This window comes from Genypterus blacodes, unplaced genomic scaffold (assembly GCF_046128005.1).
Source record: "Genypterus blacodes isolate CSIRO-AG114 ecotype Tasmania unplaced genomic scaffold, CSIRO-AGI_Gbla_v1 ptg000438l_1, whole genome shotgun sequence".
Taxonomy (NCBI): Eukaryota; Metazoa; Chordata; class Actinopteri; order Ophidiiformes; family Ophidiidae; genus Genypterus; species Genypterus blacodes.
Genome location: NW_027467208.1, coordinates 4,296,197 through 4,319,538, shown reverse-complemented (window position 1 = coordinate 4,319,538; position 23,342 = coordinate 4,296,197). Strand labels below are relative to the sequence as shown.

Genomic DNA, 23,342 nt, shown 5'->3' with positions numbered 1-23,342 from the left:
ACTTGTGGTAGGTGCGCTGCCACTGGAATCCGGTCACAGAGGAGAGCTAAATTATCCCAGAGTCTAGACTCGGCTCTGGAAATTCGTTTCCGGAGTGAATTGTGAACGTCCACACCATTGCACCAATATCAATAAAAGAAAAGCAAACATTTCTGTTGGATGTGCTTGCGCCCCGGGAGTCAAAAGTACCTCATGACCTTTGTGTTTTTCAAAGCGTGGTGTGAAAATTTAATTTGCTCCGTTTCTTTTGTTAACCACATCTGACTTTCGGAGATGAACTGGGTTTCATCTGACATGCAGCAGAGACACAGAAGACTTTGTTAGATTAATCTTCCTCAGAGGTTCTCCAGCTATTAGGCGGGTTCATCAAAGAGAGAGCGAGGGATTTTCAAAGATAAATCGCCAAACTAACGACTGTGAAGTATGTTCGTTTCCCTAAAAGAAACTTTAAAGTCGCTTCTCAGGGTTTTTATATCTCTGGAAGTTTGACCTCGTCCTCATAAACCTTCAAATCTGAGCTTCACATTGACCAAAATCTTTGCGTGGTGCCACTTCTGACATTTTGAAAGCAAGCCTTGGTATTTTTATTGTGGATTTCCATTATTGCTACAATAAATTAACTATCCAGGAAATGCATTACTCCTGTGAAAAATTCCACTCGTCTAATTGTTACAGCACAAGGCTTCTGCATTTTGCGGTTTTCTTGAATAATGACATTCGTCGCGTTGAATAATGATTTTAACGGCCAGCAGTCTAAGTAGATTTGATGAAACGAACACGGAAAATCAATTTGGCCGTAAAAACATTTGCCCTGATAGGTTTGAGGCTCTCATGTGTTTTTCCATAAAGGATTTAGCCAGTCTTGGAAACTTTACAACGGGCAAATATTCCCATTTTTCTTTCACTTTCTGCACTTTTGTCAAAATGTTGTGACAAGTAAATCCTTGATGGATGGAAAATGGAGTGCTTTTGGACCTGCTAAACTATTTTGGGCACTTAGAATAAGCACCATGATTAACAAAGAAGGATGGTTGGTTTGGTTTCAATTTGTGTACACACAAGGCTCATTATGTCCAAATGCATAATTGAAATCAGCACAATAGCATCTTGACAGGGAGACAAAGGTAGAAAATGAGAAGAAGTGGGGAGAGAGAGGGCATGGAACAACATCAGAGGGGGGAAAACGAGTTCAAGAACAGTGGGTCATTTTCAGGGCTGCAGAGTTTCTGGCTGAGGGGAGCTCTGAACTCACACACACTCAGGCCAGGCAGACCTTGTATAAGATTTCTTTCCATTCTTATTTGTTAAGTTGTTGATTAATTCTGCTTCAGTCTGATTTACTGCCCACATCAGAAATTTCTCCCACAGGCTGATTTCCTGAATATCATATTTAAATCTACCAGAATTCATCTGCACACGCCAACATTTCCTGTATTGTTCGTCAATAGACAAAGTAACTCGCTGTCAATAGAGCGGAACAGTGACGGCATAGAAATCGCAGGCTTTGTCTGTTCAGAAAGGAGCTATTCCAACTTGGCATAAGAGATCAAGCAAGGAGACTTCGAGTCTGGACCACCCACCTCACCTCTCCCTGCCACCTTAAGGCGCACATTTCTGACTCTGAGCCTTTGCTGCTATGTCGTCCACTCACTCGGGATACGGCGGACGTTTGTCTCTCTCGTTCTCTCTTTCTCTCTCCCTCGCTCGCCAGTGACATTCACAGAGAGGAAAAAAATGTGGCAGCAATTGAAAGAGCGGCTGGCTGTTTGCCACCGGGGGCAAATGTCACAGAGGTCAGCTGTGGGTTCAGACTGAGTTGTTACTCACCCTAATCTTGACAGAGTTTAAGACGAAGAGCCTTAAACAGTTTCAAGGTGCTTTTGAAAACAAACAAGTCAGAGAGTGTGTGAAGGTGAGACAGCTTTTTACGATGGAGGGTCTCCATATCTGCATGATACAATCCTGCAGGGTGACAGCTCACACCTTTTAAAGCTCCACCAGGGAGAATCATGGGCCCAGGTGACTGAGCCGTGTATCAAATTCACCCTTCACTGTCGGGCCTAAGATAAGGAGGCGTGAGTGTATTCACTGGCAGCGGTCCCAGCAGTGGTGTGGTGGCTCGTGATTACAGTGGGAGGTGCTGATTTGAAGGTGGTGGGGGGTGGAGGGGAGTTCTAATAGCCCTTGCTTGCTGTTATCCATTAAAGCCGTCTGAAAGGGTCCCAGGGATGAGCGCAAAGGATGCATACCAGAACACAGAACGCCCCGATACACCATCACCATCACCTACCCCGAGCTCACACACACGCACACAGAAAGCCAGAGATAAGCAGAGATGTGACAGAGCTCCTGCTTTAAACAGTTCAAGCCCTCCGTTTTGTATCCCTGTTTAGAAAACTGCTGTTTAGAAAAGATCAAGACCCCCTGTTGGAATGGAAGTCACTCTGAGTAGGAAAAGTCATAAACATTTGAGCTAATCTGAAGCAGGGAGTATCATCTTGAGGGATTATCCTGTTCTTGGCTCTCAAGCATTTGTAATTTAGCAGCTCGGACACAGAATATGCCTGTCTGGGTGCTCGGCTGATGGATTTCATGCCTTTATGTCTGTGATACTTTCCTTTAAAGTGTCCACACAGAGAATGGCTCATTCAGTAACCTAAACATGTGTCCATTTCTATGAGAAACAAGGTCCTTTATGCTTCAATTCAATTCAATTCCACCTCGTTACATTCTCACACAGCTTGTCATTTACGTCCCAGGCATCCTGAAGCAACTTGTGTTAAGATTAACAGCCAATTATAGCTCATTATTTAGCAGTCGTAAAGCGTCTACTCGAACGGGCCTATACATGCTGAGACGGTCGCAGTCGGGGTGCAATTGACGCACAAATGGATCTCTCGCTGGCGTGTCAGGACGTTTGGCAGCACTATTAGTAAAATCACAGGCAGATTACATGAACGCTGAGCCAAACACATATAGCCTGTAACGCGTAGGCTTCAGTGTAAAGTAGCAGTTAGGGAGACAAAATGTTCTCTTTGTGTGACTCTCTAAGCAAGCAGCAATTGTGTTACATTTTGTAGTAGCTGCACCTTCTGGAATGTCTCCTAAATGTCACCAGCAATCTGGGTTTTAATTTATGTTTATTATTTTATATTAGAGGTCTTTCTGTTTTTGAGCTGTGAGACGTTCATGTTTCAATCTCAGCCTCCCTTGTCATACCAGAGGTCAGACCTGTCTGTGTGGTTCAGCGTGACCCCAACTTGTTTCATTTGACCCTGAGTCGGTGGGCTCCACCAAGAGTCTTACCAAACCTTACAGCCCTTGAGCCAAGTCGCACTAGCCTGACACCTGTTTCTCCTCAAAACCTTGACAGTGAGCTGGAATTTACGCTCAACGTCTATCAGACAAAATCACCGCTTGGTTTTGCCATTTTCATTAGTTGAAAGCATTTTGTCTGCAACTTTTGTGATTAATTTGCTCCAGTTTGGGGATAACTTAATTGCTAAGGTTACGCTGTATTATGTTTTCTGCTCAAACGTCACAGATAATCAGCCTCTGGCATAGGCAATGTCACGGTTTAACCTTGAGAGTAACAAACGCACCACAAGCTCATATTTATTTCACCAACCCAATCCCCACTGACACAAATGCCTCATAATTTGCATTTTACTTCTTGCAATAAAAAGAAAAGACTATTTGCTTTCATTGCCTGCAGGAGTTTCTAATTGTAGACACAGACTAGAAAAGCAGAGCATTTAACCAAAGTGGAGGTTAGAAACCGTCTATACCCTGAAACCCACAAAGACTCATTTTACTGCAACCCGAGTAGTGATTTTACATGATAGGGCGCGTTTGTGTAATCTTGTTGCTCTTTGGTACTTTCCATTGATGACACCCACAAGAGGCAGGCATGAGTCAGGCACGCTCCCACTGAGACGAGACGTGAAGTGAGTGCCAGGTTTAGGTTTCTGACAGGAACTATCATCTCTCTCAAGGTGACTCACACCGTCCAAAAAGCTCTGGTTGTCCACTTAGAGGACAGAAATGAGATGACGCAGATGCAGAGTGAAGATACTGGTGTAGGAGGTGCAACGTGGTACGAATCCTGAGGTTGAAATAGAGATTTTGAAGCCAGGCTTGCCTTCACCGACACCATCCACCAACTGCTAAGATGTTACACTCAAAGTCGGACTGAGAAGCGTTTCTAAGCACAGTCATTCTCTATGGTTCATTATCAGCAGGGTAATCCATCATTACTGGAGCTTTGTGGAGTCCAGACTGCCTGTTTTCTTTCCAATTCCTGGGGCCAGACCATTGGAGGTTTTGTGGAAAGTGACACTTATATCAGTCTGATGTACTTCGCAGATAGGGGAAACTATATTATATGTGAAATCCAGCCTAAAGAAACGTTACATTTCACTTTTAGATTAATGCCAAAAAACAATATTACATTTAAAAGCTAATTTGACTTGGCAGAGTCGCACCAATGTCTGAGAAATGACAGCAAAATGTTCCATCTCTGTTATTATCTATCCCGTCTCAGAGTGATTGACACCATGATTAATTCTTTGTTACAAATAGGGAATATGACTAATTCTGCAAGTGTATATGTTCACATAAAATTGTTTAAATATATTAATCAGAATTCAGTAACTGAATTGATACACTTTTGGTGTAATAGCATTTTTGCATTCAACTCACTGATGGTTTCCATATCATCTATGTAAGCCCACTTTTTCCCAAGCTTTCTTCTGTTACTCTCTATCTCTATCTATTCAGTAGGAAGCAGTATTTCAGATTTCAAACTAGGAAAAGAGCCCTTAAAGCTCTGAGATCTTACAAACCCATTACGGCACCACATCAATCAGTGGGAGTTTGAGAGGTTTGCAAGCAGCCCCAATGTGTGTGAGAGGGAGAGTGTGTGCGTATGTGTGTGTGTGTTTTTATCTGTGTGTATCTATGCACGTGTGTTATCTTCACTGGGGCCTGCTGTCCTCATTGTGGAAGTCGAGGAGTCACAGTTCAAGCCTGCTCCCAGAGGAATACATATGTTCAGATCCCTTTGGGCGGGTTTGTCAAGGGGGGTATTGCCGGACATTGGGCCTAACCCCATAAATGGGAACAATCTGTACCTTGAGACGGACAGAGAAATGAAGCAAAGAGCGTTGTCATCAGTCATATTCTCTAGAGGCGTCTTTTAAACATGACAAAGCTTTTTCCTTCATGGATTTATGAGCCCAGAGACTTGAATTTGGCCAGAGAATTAGACTGTCACGGTCGTACTCAGTAAATCCTACATGATTTACCTGTTTAAGCTTAAACATGGCGTAAGTTTGACACTGTGTCATTCAGGACACGACACTGGATTAACAAAATTAATCGCAACATGTTCGACCATGAAAACCATCCCCCACTCTATTTCTTCCAACTCTCCATACAGCTGTGCAGAGAGCTTGGAATCCAACACACACATGGTCCATATAGTCCATATGAACAATCTTACCCAAGCTTAACTTCCACCTCCGTCTTGTTTTGTTGTTTGGGTAGAGAGATAAGAATAAAAGGGCTTTTTCCAGACACACCCCACTGACTATCTGTCCATCTCTGCTTCTTCCATCTGAGCTAACCGCCTACATCTGGATGTGCCTGTATTGACTGAAGTCATTCATCACTTGAGTGGCTCTCAAACAAAGGAAAAAATGGTTTTGTGTTTGTTTTTAAATATACGTAACTGAAGGAATGTTGATTAAATAAAGTATATCGTCCCTTGGAGGTATATGGTTCGCATTAAGCCTGTTGTCATCAAGGATCGTCAGCGTGAGTCTGTCAGCTAGAATGAGGTGAGCGCTGAAACAGATTTATTTTATTGAGTTTTCATTGGAATTTATCTTAATAACAGCACACACTTCATCAAACAAATGTACTAGAAAGCCAGTGAAATTGTATTCTCAGCTATTCTCTAATAAATTTATTTATGAAACTGTGTATCCCTGCCAAATTCCTTGACATTTCAGCGCTGATACGTTCTCACCCGTGTGCGCTCGGCGAGGAATAGAAACACAATTTCTCACGGCGGAAGACAAAGCGAGGACACAAGCAAGGTCTGCAAGATGTTATTACCATCACTCTCCTCAGGTCGTGTACCTCTCAGAGGGAAATACTGCCCAGTTTCCATGGTAAAATATGTGTATGAGCATACATATAAAATGTTTCTACCCCATGACTACTGGCAAAAAGTAACAGCCGGATTCGAACCAGTGCCAGAATCACCAGTCCCAACTGAGTCACAACGGTTTATGTATGCTTTTATATGTAATTTTCCACATCCCATTTTAAGTACACCGCCATGGAATTTCAGGCCTATAGACAGTCATAAATCTGGTAATATGAAGGCAAACTAGGAGCCGGGCTAAATTCTTAAGTACTATTTTTACCGCACATAAAAGGAATCGGATCCACCAACATCCGGTCTTTCGACGTGGCATCTTCATCTAAGTTTGTGCAAGTCAGCTTCTTCTGGAACCTTCCCCCCTATTCTGTTGTTCTCATCCTTCATCCTCTTTGTCCCCCTTTCTTTTTTGGCAGATTGAAAACTACATCAAAGAGAGTATGAAGACAGAAATGGCTCAGCTGCAGCAGAACGCTGTCCACAACCACACAGCGGCCATGTTGGAAATGGGCACCAACTTGCTCTCGCAGACAGCAGAGCAGACGCGCAAGCTAACGGATGTGGAGACGCAGGTAAAAATATGTCTGAAAATCACGAAAGCAGATGCTGTACTACTACTACTCCCTCTCTTTCTGTGTCTGTGTGCCTCACGCTGACACACACAAACACTGAGAGGATCCGTTTCATGCTCCATTAAGCCAACTATTCCACTTTCAACTACCCAAAAAGGTCACAGTGAACAGGCCAAAGATAATAGCGACGCTATATAAAACCCGCCCTGTCTTTGAGTGATACGCCTCTGGTTTCCTCCTTTGTTTATGGAGGATTTTGAGGAGGAGGTGATGGAAAGTTCTGGAGTCAGCGGTGGGCAAATATTGCTTATGCACCAAAAGGTAACTTAGAAAAGATTAGACAAGTAGCAAAACATGAAATGTTTTTTATATGACCATGCTTTGGATGAACGCTTGACAAAATGAAAACATTACTTCAAGTTTAATGCTTTATACTTCGTGGGAGCTGGGAGGAGATGAGAATTTGAGTAAGTCACGCCAACATTTCATCACCGCATTCTCACAATAAAAACAAAGCAAAGGAGGGAAGTGAGGAGATTAATTTATTTGTTATGTTACAAGTTCCTAGAGGTCTCAAAAACGTTATTGCCATTCCTCTATGTCCAAAAACAAGCTAATTACATAACAAGCTGAGTATTCTAAGATGTCGGCTAACCCTCGATTAGGAGCAACTACAAAATGGAACAATGTGTCCAATGCTAACATGAGTCTTGGTTCATCACTGTGTTCTTGTGTTCCTAGAAATGTTCCGCCTGAGTACATCGCAACTGAATGCTTTCAGACATGCATCGGTATGGAGGAAGATCAAATATGATGTAATGGTTGTGTTCTCTGTTGTGGTAGGTTCTGAATCAGACCTCCAGGCTCGAGATCCAGCTGCTGGAAAACTCTCTCTCCACTAACAAGTTGGAGAAGCAGCTGATGGTCCAGACCAACGAGATCAGCAAGCTCCATGACAAAAACAGGTAAACAGACGATCAGCAACAAAACGCTACTACTATTCACACTGCAGCAAACCGGACAAAGCAAAGACTGAGAGAATGTAGGAAACAATGATTCCAAGAGCTACTCTATGCAAAAAAGTGTTCCCGGCTACTACTTTGCATTTTGGATTGAGTTAACAAAACCGCCAGAAAGCTACTATTGCTCATTGATTACCACAGTTTGTCCATTTTCCAGAAAACCATCCACTTGTATACACAAAAGCATAATAGGAAGCTCGTACTCCATGTAAATCAGTGGTAGATGCATGACTGCTGCGCTTTGGTTGCACAACAAAAGTGGGTTTGGGATTTGTTTTCATGTCTCCTAATCTACTTCTTTGGAGCAATCGGTCCAGTAGGATTGTCTCAGATGATGTGTTTAAAAAGGGCTCGGTCCACATTGCTCATTTCAGGCCAATACATCCGAGGGGACTCTTTGCAATCACTTTGAGAAAAAAAAGAACACCATTTTGAGAAAGTAGTCTCTGGTGATTCTGACTTTTACATTATTCCACAGGCTTATGGAGGTAGATTGCTAGGGGCAATTTTCTTAAGCTCGAGCAATTATGAAATTATTCCATCTTCTCTGTGTTGTCTTTTCTTTTTCCCTTTACCGAATCTACGATAGGGGGGAAAGATATGATTAGTTAATGGATTTGGTGTCAGCTTGTATCGCGTTTCAGGCATTAAATTGTACAGTGGATACTACAAGGGCTTACTCATTGAGCTCAGATGAGTCTGCAAAGCACGGGATGAAATATATGTTTATTTTGTGTGCCGAACACATGGCAACCAATCCTACACACCTAATTATTCATTTTTCTTTCCTGCTTTCTCTCCTGTATGTGTTCTCATACCACTCACCACGATAAATCGATGGGAAAATTAAGAAGGAATGTCACTGGGGTGGAATATAATTACTTGCACAGGGGATTCTTGTTTCATCACATTTCATCTATTCATCATGGATAGGAATACTAAAAATGTCACTCTCTTTCAGTCTCATGGAGCAGAAGATGTTGGAGATGGAGGTTAGACACCGGGACGAGCTGGAGACACTGAAGCAGGAGAAAGGGAGTCTTCAGACGCTGGTGGGGCGGCAGAGCGGCGTTATCAGAGAGCTGGAAGCCCAGCTGAGCCGAACCACGGGGAACAGCACGGCTCTGCAGAGGCAGCAGCAGGAGATGATGGATACTGTCCACAACCTGCTCAACCTCTGCTCCAAAGATGGAGGTATGTTTGAAACAGTCTGAGGAACATTCTGCTGAAGGCTGAAACGGTGGAATGAAGGAATAATGTACAACAAAGCCGCAGCAAAGTTTTAGCCAAATCTTTGAAGCCAGCCTTGATTTTTGCATGTTCTGCTTTCATTACGCAATTTTGAAAAACATCTGTAAAGACGTGAGGCCAACAGCTTAAACAGAGACCTGTGAATATTCCTTGGATAGTTTAACTGAAATGTGATAAGACATCCATAAAGGTCACAGTGTTCTGTCTTTTGAAAACAGCAAACCCAAGTTCTGAGCTGGCTCAACCAGGTGAAGGTTGATGATGATGATGTTTCAACACTTGTCAGTCATCATTGTTTAGTTAAAGGGTGATCCAAAGGTGCACTCCCACCGGCAATGCCACAAACCAAAGCGAAATACAAACTGAACCTCGCCAGACCACGTGAAGAGAAATTTGTGGATTCCCCAAAAACATTTCCCGGAATACTCAGATCTCCTGCCAAGACGTGTTGCTGCAGCCTCTCTTGTTTTGTGATCCGTACGAAATGATGATGACACCATTGCTATAAAACTGACCACATGCTAAGAGACAAAGATGTTGCGGCGATTAAATTCAGCCTCATTGGAGGATGACACGGAGAAACAAACACTGTTCTTATTGTAACCCAGTGAAGCGTTCCTCTTAAACCAGCATGGTGCTCTATTTGCAAGAATTGCTTATCAGGCTTCGACCCCGTAAAGTCTCCAGGCACCAGGCTCCGCTTAACTGTCAAACAACCACCAATTTTTGAGTAATAGACTTGTTTTATCCCTCTCTGTCTCCCCTATTGCGCTAATACGAGTGCAGGGATTTCCCTTTTGGCCCTAGTTTTGACCCGAACCATCTAGTCTGGTCAAACGCAATGAACTCATTACCCCATTCTCAGCCGTTTAAACACCAAGCCCACTTGATCCCAACATTGCCCTTAAATCCCATCGGACACAGGAGATTTCACATGGAGGCAGTGGTTGCACACATGGTGTTGGAGGATCACTGGCAACCCTCATTTCCCTTTGTGGATTTCCTGCAAAGACGCCTCGGGAGCTTTCGTGGCTTCCTGAGTTTCCCCCATCAGACAGGAAACAACGAGGACATAAACGGATACGGGAGTCCGCTTATGATTAACACACGCTTTGTATTTATCGTGCTGGTGCTTTTTGTAATTCTAATGTTGCGTGCAATAAAGGTCACAGGTCTCCTTGTACGCCATCTGTTTAGTCTGCAATTGTGTATGTTGCATTTAATTACCAGAGTTCTTTGGAGACCATTTTGGACCGAGTTGCTCATGTATCATCACTACGTTCCTCTTGTTGAGCTTCATGCGTGTAACTGATAACATAGTTTAGGTTCTCCCTTTCTATTGGATTTATAATCTCCTGTGTTGGATGCAATTCACAGTAAATAATACTTTTGAGGCCTTTGCTGACATTTGTTATTAAAATCTACAACAAGAAAAAAAGCCTTTGCTGTTTTGCTTGGCTTTCGAGAGGGAGTGTGTGAGACGCGATAGAGAGGAATTTTCTCGATTCAAGTGTCTATTTTGGATGCTGTAATTTGACTGATTCTGACACAGACACTAATTTATAATATAATTTTTCCATTATGTTAAATAACAAAATGAATTGGCTTGGTAATAAATCTTAAGATTGGTAGGAATTTGTCAGAGAGACTTGAGGTGTTTATGGCAGCCTGTGACTGGTGGCAGCCTTAATGTAAGGCGATCGAAATGGAACACGGCCACTGCTGCTCTGTGGTTGGTCCCATCCTTCTCGGCGGCGGCGTGGAGGGTAGAGACGGGCGCGCAGGTCAGAGGTCTCACCCTTGTTTCACCCCGGCCCAAATAAGTCAAACTGTAATGGCTCCTGGGGGACGGCCTGTCCAAGGGAGGTGAAGGAGTAGGTAGATCTCACTGATCATGTGACACACTGCCCCCAACGTTGCCAGAGACATTCGTATTTTGTTTTCTGCGTTCAGGGGAGGGCTTTTGTTTGTTTGAGAGATGGATTAGCGGTTTCATTTGAGGGACGGGTTAGCGTTTCATGCCATCGAGTGGCGTCTGCTCGCCTTAGACTTTGTTTTGAAAGCTGAGCCTGAGCATTTCCTTTCAAGCTCAGACTCAAATCGTCACTGATTTTGCTCTGAGAAGAGAAGACGGCGGATATAACATCACCATGGACTTTCTCTTTTTTGGCCCGTGTTTTTCTTTCCACATTAAAAACTTACGTGGCAGATTTGTTCGATGTGGCCAGACGCAGCAGTGTTCTGGTTTAGGTTGTATTCATTACCTAAACCATATTAGGGTGCAATGAGCCACACAGTGTCATTAACAGTAACTGACCTCAGCAACACTCTTACGATTTTCTGGCTACTAAATATGACTTTATTTTATAGCGCTCTATTATCCCACTAAACGAATGACATCCATCAATTTTACTGCCACTTACCCAGAGTCCAACAGAATGGGATTATTTCTTTTACGGGTCTGTGCAAAGCCTCAAACTGACATTTGCGGTGTGTAATGCTCTGACATGACAGCATGGTAAACGCCTTCATTAAACTTCACTTTGTGATCCAGGCACGCTCAAATTTTTAGGTGTTGCGTAATTATTTTTATGCCTCACTGACACCTGTTATTGCTGCGACACAGTAAAATATGTTTGTATACGGTACAATTGCTGCCAACAGCCTCAATGACCTTTTTTATAAACCTGGTAATGGCACGTCTCATTTCGGTTTTGACAGAGAGAACAAGACTCTTTCATTATGACATTAAATGTAGCGCTGCACGGGTGCTTGTTAAAACACTATAAAATGTGGCAACGTGAGAAGTCTTCACGGGTCCAAAGTTTCGGATCTGATCCAATATAAGAGAAGAGAGCTGATCCAATAGAGACGCAAGAGCTTGCATATGTTCCAAAATAGGTTGTTAGACCCAAACAAAAAAGTTTTTTTTACCTCATACTTTATTTTTCTCACAATTACGAAAAATGATGACAGGACTCCAACCAGACGTGATTGGACTGAACATAATCTGGACTCAGCCTGACTCGGGTCCCGATTTGAGTCATGGTTCCAAGGAACCGATTGGACCCAGGTTGACCCCCATTTTACATCTTATTTTGTGGTAAAGAATGCCAAGTGAAGAATAAGGGTCTACTTAATTGAGAAAATATATACTTGAACCTTAAACACGTCAACACATCAGCTGGAAGTGTTCACAACATAATTCCCACAATCCTCCCCACATAAGAACTATACATTATCGCCACACACACTATGGGAATGAATTTATACCGTTTCATCGTGCTTTATATCCAAACCACAGCAAGGCCCTGTATAGAATCGCTATATTTCCGTGGTATTTCCCTGAAACTGAAAACGTTCACATGGGAGCAGTGATGTCTATGGCAGCCCATTAGGCGCATTTTTCACCCGCCTTAGTTCTAGAATTTGGGCTCATTTGGCAAGAGTACTGATTTATGCAAACACCCTAGCCTCGCTGGTCTTTTCACATGAACCCCCCGCGGAATACGAGTCCCCTCTGAACCACAAAATATTTTTCTGTAAATACGGGGACATAAATAATATTTGTAGAGCTGGGCAGCAAGCTGTTCGACGGAGCCGCTCCTACAGCGGAGCGTCCAGTCCCTCAGCAGACGCTCTTCTTCCACCCAGTAAGATCTCAGCGGTGATTGTGAAGTAATTGTCCGCGTTCTAACAGCTTGAATACCATAGAATTCCCCTCTGACGTTGATCTCCCCCGGCCTCTAAAATGCGCCCCACTGTCTGCCTGCTTGGGGTAAATTACCGCCTGACACCGCCGGCTTTGTTGTATTAGAGTCTACAGCGTGAGGTCCCACTCTGTCAACCTGTCACAGCAGGAGATTCTTGTCGCTGACACCCTATACTTTGTCAAAACGGTCAAAGATAGCGCAGCCAAATAACCCGCCCCGCTTCCACCGGAAAGTTCCGCACTCAGGATCAGGTCGAGGGGTGGAGAGGGATTGGGGGGGATCAAAAGGGAAAGGATCACCAAAGCATTTCGCTTCTCACTGACATCTTCCCTTTGCCTGGATGATTCCAACAATAAAAACAGTGGTGTGAAAATTGAGATGAATGCCTCACGAGGGAGGGGAAAGGGGACCAGGGAAAGAAAAAAAGGAATTTCCAACGATATAATAAGGGCATGGAAGGTAAATATAAACCACTTGTTATAACAGGAACTTGAAATTTATAGCTTGTAGTGTTTTGTCCTTAGCCCCTTGCTTGGTTTCAAAATAGTGCCGCCCTAATTATCTACAGATGGAAATGGATGCAGCTGCCTCTTTGCAAGGGTCCCGTCAAAGTCTGAGGCCTTCTCTCTGAGGGAGAGATCATCCGGACTGAACCAACTGCTTTTTCTCTGGCGAATACGAGGGTTAGTCGCCCTCAGATGTTATCTGGCGGTTACCAGATACCCACAGCGAGACCCAACCGATCAGCTTCTGCCGCCGTTTCCTTGTAAACGTTCTTCTCAGAGACGTTTAAGATCTGAGGAAATTTGATGTCGACAGTCTTTTTTTTTACAGCGCTGATAGATAAGCCTCTATTGGCTGTAATGTAGAAAGTATTCAGCACTCAATCAGCTTTATCTTCTGTTTGCGACTGACTGATTGCCGAGACTAATCTGGCTGCAACAAATAAAAACATTCAGGCAGATTTTGACGTTTTAAATCGAAACTGCTCGATGGAACTGGCAAAGATTGAATAAATGTCAAATAAAGTCTTACTTTTCTGTGATACAATGGAACGCTGGATTGATGTCAGCAAACGGCAACAACAGACCATTTAATGGACATTTCCAGAGTCGTTATGGAAACAAAAGGAAAAGGAACAGTTCGCCTTTGCTGTGTCTTTTACTTAAAATCTTTTAAAGTCTGAAAGAATGTTCACATTTCTTGACCCACAGCGGTGCCAAACAGCACAAAGCGAGTGGACGAAGAGAAGAAGTTCCGTGACTGTGCCGACCTCTTCCAGGCTGGCTTCCACAAGAACGGCGTCTACAACATCCAGATCAGCCCTCAGGAGACCAAGAAGGTACAACGCCTCCACGCAAAAATATCTGCATGCTCATCAGTTCTTAGGCAGCTGTTTTATACTTTTATATTTAGAGCTCAACTCTGTTCAACTTAGCTAAACTGGATGAAACACCACTGGGCATCATCCAAAGCTGAATGTTTAAAGGCTGAAAATACACTTGGCAGAATTGTGAGTGCAAAGGTTTAGGAGGGGAGAGGGGGGAACAGGTGCTCACTGAGCCGATCTGGAGAGTGACAATGGTGCATCTGTGTGTGTAAGTGTGTGTTAGTCCAGCAGGTTTGTTTTCTGCTGCTGAACGTTTTTGTGCGGGTATACTGGGAATGATGGAGTAGTCCCATTTCTGTCTGGAGGAGAGAAAATGATTCTGTCAGGGGCACTTCCCTAATTATACCCAGGCTGTGTGCGTGTGTGTTCAGCTGCGTGGGCAGGCCCGAGGTGAGAGACCTCCTCCGCTCCACACCCCCGGGGTCTCCTCCTCAAAACACAGAGCGACGCCTCAGATAGAGCTGGCCTGGCTCATGTTATCAGCTTACACACACTGAGGTCCAAGGTTAAGGGCCACATTACACCCAGGTGTCCCGCTGGTATGTTTCCAGCCAGGAACGTCCACTTTGATCTGCAGAAACCAGAGCATCTGATGAGGAGCATCTCCGGGGAGTTGGCGAGGGATAAGGAGATGCTGATTAAGTTTGAGGAGGACTCAGATGTGTCACATTCCCAGAGATGATTCATCATGCAGGCTGGGAAAAGGAGTGTTCTGAAACTGAGCGAGTGTCCAAATGACCCTTCATTGTTTGCTAATGCCGCTGAGAGTCGCGCTGAATGTTGAGGTTGTTAGGTTACTCTCTTCTAAATCCATCACTTTGATTCAGCCGTCTCTCTCCTCTCCCTCTTTCTCTCTTTCTCCCTCTCTCTTTCTGCATTATTGTATTCAACTGAAGGTGTATTGCAACATGGAAACAGCCGGCGGCGGTTGGACAATCATCCAGCGCAGGGAGGACGGAAGCGTCGACTTTCAGAGGACATGGAAAGAATACAAGACGGTAAAACACACTCACGTGCCAACTCACACACACAAACACACACTCAGCCAGCACGCGGACGCTCATTTATAACTATTAAACACAACATGATCGTGATTATTTAAACACAAGCCTGCGAGAGAAGATGGAGGGAATCCACTACTCTAATCCATTGAATGTAAATTACGAAATCTCTGCAATGAGAAAAACATCCTGTTACAAAAATGTACTTCCGCAGCGGGATTGTGACAAATAGTGTGTGTGTTTCTGGCCTTGGTCTAACATGCAGAAAGCAGGATTTGCTGATCCAAGAGCATTTGGAACGCTTCGACCAGATGTCATCCTTCCCTGTGCAGCGATCGCTCCCCCGTCGCTTCGTATTCGCGATTTTATCCAGGGTGTCTGAATCTATGGCTGAGGCCGCGGTGACAAGCTGTTCTTCTTCCTCTCCTTTCACAGGAAATGATTACCAAAATCCGAAAACAACTTATTTGTTTAGTCTCTCGCACTTTGCCAGAACGGAGAACATCATCTGTTTGTCATCAAGGAGAAATCTATGCATGTTTGCATTGGAGGGGTGTTATGCTTTCAAGCTTAGTCGTGTTTAGACGGTAAATTTGGATTTGTTTGTGCGGTATAGGTCACCTGTGTGTAACTGTAGCTCAATACGAACATGCACAACCTCTCCTATCAACTGTAATCTCCCTTTGTGTTGCCGCTTCAGTTGTTCCCCCTCTCTCCTCCGCTTTTGATGCAGCGTTTACATGTGGGGGGGAGGATTTCAAAGACTTCACGGGACATTAAGCCGGAGAACTCCCGAGTGAACGCAGAAAAAAGTGCGACCGCAAATTGTGGACGGGTCACTTTTCCGCACTATTTTCCTTCCAATAAAACATGTCGTTAGAATTAATTATGTTGTAATTCCGAGGCCGTTTCAAGTCGGGGCTTTGGTTTGGTTTGACCGCTCGGCATCTCGTTTCAGCAGAGACACACACACTGGAGGTGGTCGATATTATTTTGCTTTATTATTCATCGCCATACTCTCAGTCCCTATAGGCTTGAGCTCACAGACTTAATAGACTCTTAAATCTTTAATTCAAAGCCGATGCAGTTGCTTCATCTTTGTGGGAGGATGGAGAAACGTTTGGCTGCAGGGACCTTTTCCACATATTAAAATATGATCTTAAGAACGTCCAGTGTTTGTAATTACATAACCAGAGATGATTTTGCATCACGAGAGACCTTATAAAGGATGTTGGCAACCCACACATTTCTTTCATCTGCGTGTTAAATGAACGCGCGCAGAGTTTTGGAGTCTCACTGGTGATTTGCAAAAGAATATAAATGCTCGTCGTTAAGGAAAGTTTAATTCATTCAATCATTTTAGAAGGAGAATGCTGACGTGCGAACCGAGCGATCAGTCCAACAATATAACTAACAATCTCCTCATCCTCTCCGAGCGAAGAGATTCCGCCGGAATTGCACTAAGGAAAGCCTATGGCGAGGATGGACTGCATGCCTTGCTCGGGGGCTCTTGAGGTGAGCCATGAGTCGCAGCAGGAGACGATGAACAGAGACAAAACAGTCAGTAGAGAACGTCTCATCAGGACTGGGAACAATTGCGGGGAGCAAACAAGAGACAGAGAGAAAGAGAAAGAGCCTAATGGACCCCAGTCATGCTCCCTTCCACCCACACAGCAGGACATGCCTAAGGCCAGAGGAATGCCTCATATTTACTTTCCCTCCTTCCCGTTACGAATCACCACACATACACACACACAGTCTTCTCCCCGACTTTGCTTTGCTAGATCACTCACTCCGCCCCCCACTTTCCCAACTCGAGCGTTCCACACTGTCCGGTCAGAGCCGCAGTGTCAGTCACAGTCGCTGCTGTCAGAAGCATTTGAGCTGATTTTAGCTCAACGCAGGATGTATTTTTGGAATTTTGCTTTCATGTCGTAAAAATAACGACGAGAATGACGAGAATGAGAAGAGCGCAATTTACACATTTTTATAAACAGACAAAGTGATTCAGACGTAATCCGACACGATCCTCTACTTTTTAAAATCTGCATGAACTCACTCTGAGCCATTTGGCTTCTTCACTGCAGTTTGGAGAAGTGACAAATAGAAAGTGTTTATGCAGCAGAGAAACATTTCTTGTGATGGATAATCTTAACCGAATTATTCATCAACAGGCTTTGTTCTCTCTCGTCTCATTTATGATTGGCGTTTTTCACGAATAAACAAATTGGAAAATTCCACGTTCCAGTCCAGAATCCTCAAGTGTTGCGAGATTTTTATCTCTCTGGGAAAAGAGAGAGAGAACGAGAGAGAGATGGTGATGAATTATCTCAGAGCCTGTGATTTACAGAAGGGATTTTTAGTGGTATTTCAGCGCAGATTAATCCTCCGGCCTTGTGTTTCTCCGTCACAGGGCTTTGGCAGCGTTTCTGCGGAGCACTGGTTGGGGAACGAGTACGTTTACCTGCTGACCAGCCAGAGGCAGTACGCACTCCGCGTGGAGCTGACCGACTGGGACGGACACCAGGCCTTCTCTCTCTACGACCGCTTCCACATCGGCAGTGAGAAATACAACTACAGGTACGACTACTGCAACTTCACACACATGTAAACAAAGTGCAACAACGTCCTCAGAACAGGACTGAGACACAATACAACAGTTGGCCCTAGAAACAGTTCTTTCACTGACTGATTGCCTCCACATGCACATTACAGCTCCTTCTTGTGAATGCTGATGTTTACTGATACAACCACAATGTCTTTCTCTACTTTATTTCGACAGTGTATTGGAAAGATTTCAACAAGGATCGTCTTTCCTCTCTCTTTTGTTGTATTTGTTCCTGTTTAGGCTGCAGTCTGTGCTTGACATATTTCAAAATAGCCAGAATCAATGAGACGTGAATGAAAGTTGAGGTATTGATGCCCCTAGCGGTCACTCTGAGGATTTTAGCAAATTTCACCAAAAGTTACTTTGTGGAGCCTCATTGGTAATGGATCAATGATCGTTTAATCAATCGAAGTAGTCGGCAGCATCAAACTCAAGTGTGTTGTCCTTCAAAAGGAAAACAGTACAAAATCACAAGTACTTCAACGATGACAAGGTTAAATACTTACAAATATGAAAAGCCCTCAGATTTCAGCACGGTCAGAGACTTTGAGCTTTTCCAGACGCTTCAATCAAATCATTCCCGTCATGTATATCGGTTCCAATATTCGTCTCATTGCGAATTCCCCCCCGAGCCAGTCTTTGTTACCGTCGACTGATGCTTTGCCCCCTGTAAGCGGCTCTCTTTATTCCTTTGGAAGGAGCTTGATGATAACAGGCTTCAAACTGTGGCAGATGCCTGGAGCCGTCAGATGTGAAAAACTACTGGAAGCACTGGCGTTCCGAGCAATTGCTGGCTTTGGAGAGGGAAAAAAAGGTCCGACAGGCTCAATTTTGCAATTTTCAGTGGATTACCTCTCTTCTGATAAGAGCTCCGTTTAGTTTTGAAATGCCTTCTCTTCAACTTTGAATGGTGAAATATGGGAAAGGGATTTCATGGCTTAAAAGCCTTTACCTCCGACCTCTCCTGACTCTTTGCACCCAAGCTCCACAGAAGAATACCGGTGTCAAGTGTTTCCCTGTAGCGGGGGGCCGTCGGGCTGGTTGTCGGATCTAATTTACGCGACTGTCTTCGCGGTGACAGGGTTTCACTTTACAAGGTTTCCATCTCGGCCCGTACCTGGTGTGAGCTCTGCGGTTTCCTCAGAGGAGCTGCAGTCATGGATTTCATTCGGGTGGAAGACATGCTGATGTTTTTTTGTTTTGAATTTCACACACAGTTGAGGTTTTTTGCGTGACCACAATGTGAGGACCCAGTGTAACTCTATCGCCTCGGTTACCTTTACTATATATATTTTTGACCCTGGCCTCAGTTTAGCACATGGATTAGCAAGTACACAGGGCCATTATTTGTCATATGCAACCCATGCAATCACATAGAAATCAGCTTAAACTGACTTTGGTAAACGGATCTGGATTAATCATCTGAATCTCTTTCAATTTATATCATTTACAGCTCTTTTGAATTAGTAAAGCAGTGGTTGCATTTGTCCCGTCCACTCCAGCAGGTTTCTGGTGCAGGCTCGCTCTTGCTCCAAAGTCTAATTATCACGCGGATCTCTATAAATAGATTTGTTCTTGAAAGTAGTTGCGGTATGATAATCGCACGCTGCTCCTCTGAAACGGCAGCCAAGACAAACCACATGGCCTGATCCCAAACAAACCCAAGCTGCCCGTGTTCTCTCTGTTCCCTCTGCTTTGGCACCTCCCTGCTTCTTTAAATGTCTGCGACAAGCTCTCCAGATTGGGTTTATTGCGTGGGGAACATAGCGATAGCACTAAGTGATGTGGCATTCTAAGCGATTTAGTAATAAGTGATAGTATTTTGGTTTCTCTTGGGATAATTTTTATCATCCGTGCTGGTTTACTGGAACTCTTGAGTCATGCTAACACTTAACTGACCAAACACACCCACACACACACACTCACACTCGAACAGACTGACAAGTACCAGTTGGAGACTGGTCAGGATCGTTTTAATAGTGTCCACGTCCAACTTACCACGCGCCTCAGCATTTATCATGAACAATATTGAGCGTCACCAGCCAGGAAACATCTGCCTCGCTGCCAGCCGCACGGTTTCATCTAAACATGCTCCGAGACGGAAATTACTCTGCTTGGCGCGCGCGAGCGAGCGCGCGCAAGAGAGAGAGGGGGGAATGCAATTCTCTGGAATATAGGGTTCTAATCCATCATAAATTAAATTGCGTACCCGGTATAAATGTCACATTTATTACCGTGCTCTCCAAAGTAAAGATTTCCAAAGAAAACGCCTGCTTCTTCTCTTGTTTCACTCCCAACTTCAATTTTGTAGGTTCACCTTCTAGCGTTACATCAGTACATAATCTGTAAGAAATAAATGAAGTCAAACCAAACAAAGTTAAGTAAATACGAAATTAAAACAAAATGAAATCCTTTAGGTAGTATTTAATTTCATTGTTACCATTGAAGCTGTGACAATGGAAACACTGCGAGGCTATAAACAGTGGGAGTTTAGGTGTTTCCGGCTGTGTGACATCAGTGTCTAGTAGCTGAGGAGGTAAATACAACACTGAAGGATGGATGGCTTTATTGTAACTACCGATATATATTTTACAAGTAACGACAGCCCAGTGTTTGCTTTAAGTCCCCGGAAAGTCCGTGTGAGCATCCGCACTTCTTCCAAAATTTACAATCATTATGAAAAATCAACATGTTTTCTCAGAGAAGATCAGTAAAAGTAGCAGTCCCAGTCGTCTCTTTCTTGCCCGGGTTGAAAGGCCACTCAGAGTTATGCACTCCTCTTCTCTGATAGTTTGCTGCCATAAATCATAACTGATAAGGTGACAAGTCATTACAGCTTGTTAGCACAGTCGAGTCTGCACAATCCAAAACAATTTTTAACTTCAAGGGTTTGTGGCGCCTCAATGTTTAAGTGACATTTTGGGAGGGAAAAAAAATGTGATATAAAAAAAGCAATATCAATACTGGCAGAACGTCTTTATTTATGCATTTATGCGATATTATCATCAAACAAACGTTATTTAAGTAAGCAATAACATGCACATTATACCACATTCACAGGTACTGCGGCAGTTGTACACTAGTGACTCTCATAAGTGGATCATTAGTGCAGCAGCAGAGCTAAAGTGGCAAATGTACAACAGCAACATCTGCACAATGTAAGCTAACATCAGCAGTGTTGTTATAATGTTGTACAATATACAAACACTTTGAGCAGTAAATGTGGGTCAACCAGACCTAAAAAGTTCCCACTTGACCACAACCGCATAATATTGTGAAATGAGCTTTTTTCCTTCTTCTTCTTCTTCGTCATTGTAACCGGGGGTACATTGTAATTGCAGAGGTTACTATCTTTACAAAGCAAGTAGTGGCATGTCATTGCGGCCGAGCGGTTGGCTTTGATACAAGCGAGGGTTACAGAAAAGAAAATAATAAAAGAAAATATGTAATTTGCCGACCTGCAAATATTGTTGTAGTGATAGCCATCAGATCTACACACTCGGTAATCACAGTCATTTATCAGCGCCGCTTTGATGCCAAACGTACGCTTTGTACCAGATATCAATACGGAGAGGAACAGGGGGGGAAATCAAAGAAGACCTGTGTGACACGGAGAGCAGAAATAGCAAAGAGACGTAAAAGAGATTGAAGGGCTTAATCAGAGAAATTGAGGGGGTGGAGAGGGAACGACAGAGGAGAAGGAGGCAAACGGCACATTACACTCATCACATTAGGTTTTACTCCTACAGTGCAGCTAAGAATTATTGAATTATGGCGAACCCTAATTATCCATCTGTTTGATTGTAATGTCCCCCAAGGTGAAATAAAAACAGCCCAATGGCTTTTAGTCGAAGTTCTAATTATTTCAAATCATCAGTGACGTCCTAATGTCACCTTGGCTCGCCTCCTGCGGGTTATTACGCTAACTGGACCACTAAAGGTCCACTAAATCTGCATGATTGTGCAGACAGGAACTTTTCCCCCATTAAATGTATCAAATGGAGTTTTAATAGTGAGCTAGGTCAAACAGGGAGAGGAAAGTATAGGTGCATTTAGTCTAATTACTAAATACTGATGATGAGTATTGTGTATGGTTGTTGAAAGTACACCAGTGTTGTTTGAGTACAATGGATAGAAGAGGTTCAATGAGTCTCCTGAGAAAGATAGAGAGCAAGAGATATATGCAGGACAGCAGATGTTGTGTAATGCATAAGTTTGCGTTAACCGTCTCTACATAAAGCCAGGCCGTGGACGTACGTAAACATTTTTACAGCAATAAGAATTTAATGTATAATGCAGCTACTTCAGAGCAGTGGTATGTGGGTCAAGTGGATGTCTGAGCTGGAGTGTGTTAAACAGTTTAATACGTCTTAAAACACGAATGTGCATGTGGAGGCCCAATACACAGTATGTAGCACCCTGGAAACTGAGGAGAAACATCTTTTTCACGATAGCATGAGACAGAAACACGCACAGCAGTTGAATCTATGCAGGGGCACAAGCTGAGAAGAATGCTTCAGATATACACTGAGAGAGAGACAGCTGGAAAGAAGGAACGATATATGTTTGTTTCTGAAAAAAGATGTTACATCTTTATTCAATATCCCCTCTTGTTCGGACGACCAGCCTCTTCCATTCAGTTCTCCATATGGAAATGGACAGAAATCCCTGTCCATTTCCCGTGGAATCAGATGGAATCCCCTCTAGATGTTTTGCATGGAGGGATTTAGGTAAGAAATTGGCAGAGATTTGGATTCCAAAGCACTGTGACCTCTCTCTTTTCCAACACTCACACTGAAATGCCGAGATACCTAAAGTAAAGCCCACTTTAACATCGTCTCTAAAAGCTTTAGGTTCTGTTCTGAGATTACCTCAAAGGTCAACAGACATGAGAGAACTGTCAAAGTCCACAACCAGCATCTCTTAATCTCAGTATGAGGCAGGAAGGCTGACAGTTCAGCAGCCTTGTGATCAAAGACGGCATGAGACAAAATTCTGACAGTGTCCGAAATGCACAACTGAAATCTCAAAAATCTGACTCTTGCTTTGATCCACATCCATAAACCGCAGCAGACGGAGAACAAGTTGATAATCCCTTCCTGACTCGTCTCTGCCAGCTTTTTGTTCTTGCTGGAGACAAGTTGAGCTGATTCTTAAAAAGGACACAACAAGGATCCAATAATCCATCCATGGTACCATAAGAGTGCACACGTGTCTCAATGAGGCTGCGTATGTGACACCCAGTGGCAAAGGAGCAGCCAGTCAGCCAGACGACTCTGTGGCCCCCCGCGGTAGGAAGCAAACCATTGGTCAGGGTGATTAACCTCTGCAATGAGCCAATCAGACTTTAGTTCAGGAGGCTAATGGCTGCCAGGTGTGTAACAGCACGCGCTGGGCTTTCAGCTGACTGGATTCTCGCCTTCATGTCGGAGATGAAAGGAAACGAGCAAAGGGATCCGTTTGGTCTGGCAAAATACGAGAGGGGGCATTTAAAGCAAGTGCAGGTTGAGTCCAATCTAAAGCTTTCAAAGTAATGATTCACGCCTTGCAAATACATATTTCAACATTTCATTTGTGAGTGTTACGCCGGGAGGACCCATTGAACTTTGTACAGCG

At 43.7% G+C, this 23,342-nt stretch overlaps 1 protein-coding gene across 1 annotated transcript in view; it reads left to right on the top strand.

Annotated features, from left to right (window-relative positions):
- angpt1 (angiopoietin 1) overlaps nucleotides 1–23,342 on the top strand; it is a 42,530-nt gene that overhangs the window by 12,134 nt on the left and 7,054 nt on the right. Inside the window, exons 2-7 of the mRNA XM_076139373.1 lie at nucleotides 6,586–6,741; nucleotides 7,585–7,706; nucleotides 8,725–8,957; nucleotides 13,942–14,069; nucleotides 15,014–15,115; nucleotides 17,532–17,698. Of these exons, the coding sequence (XP_075995488.1) occupies nucleotides 6,586–6,741; nucleotides 7,585–7,706; nucleotides 8,725–8,957; nucleotides 13,942–14,069; nucleotides 15,014–15,115; nucleotides 17,532–17,698 (908 nt within the window). The remainder of the gene's footprint in view (nucleotides 1–6,585; nucleotides 6,742–7,584; nucleotides 7,707–8,724; nucleotides 8,958–13,941; nucleotides 14,070–15,013; nucleotides 15,116–17,531; nucleotides 17,699–23,342) is intronic.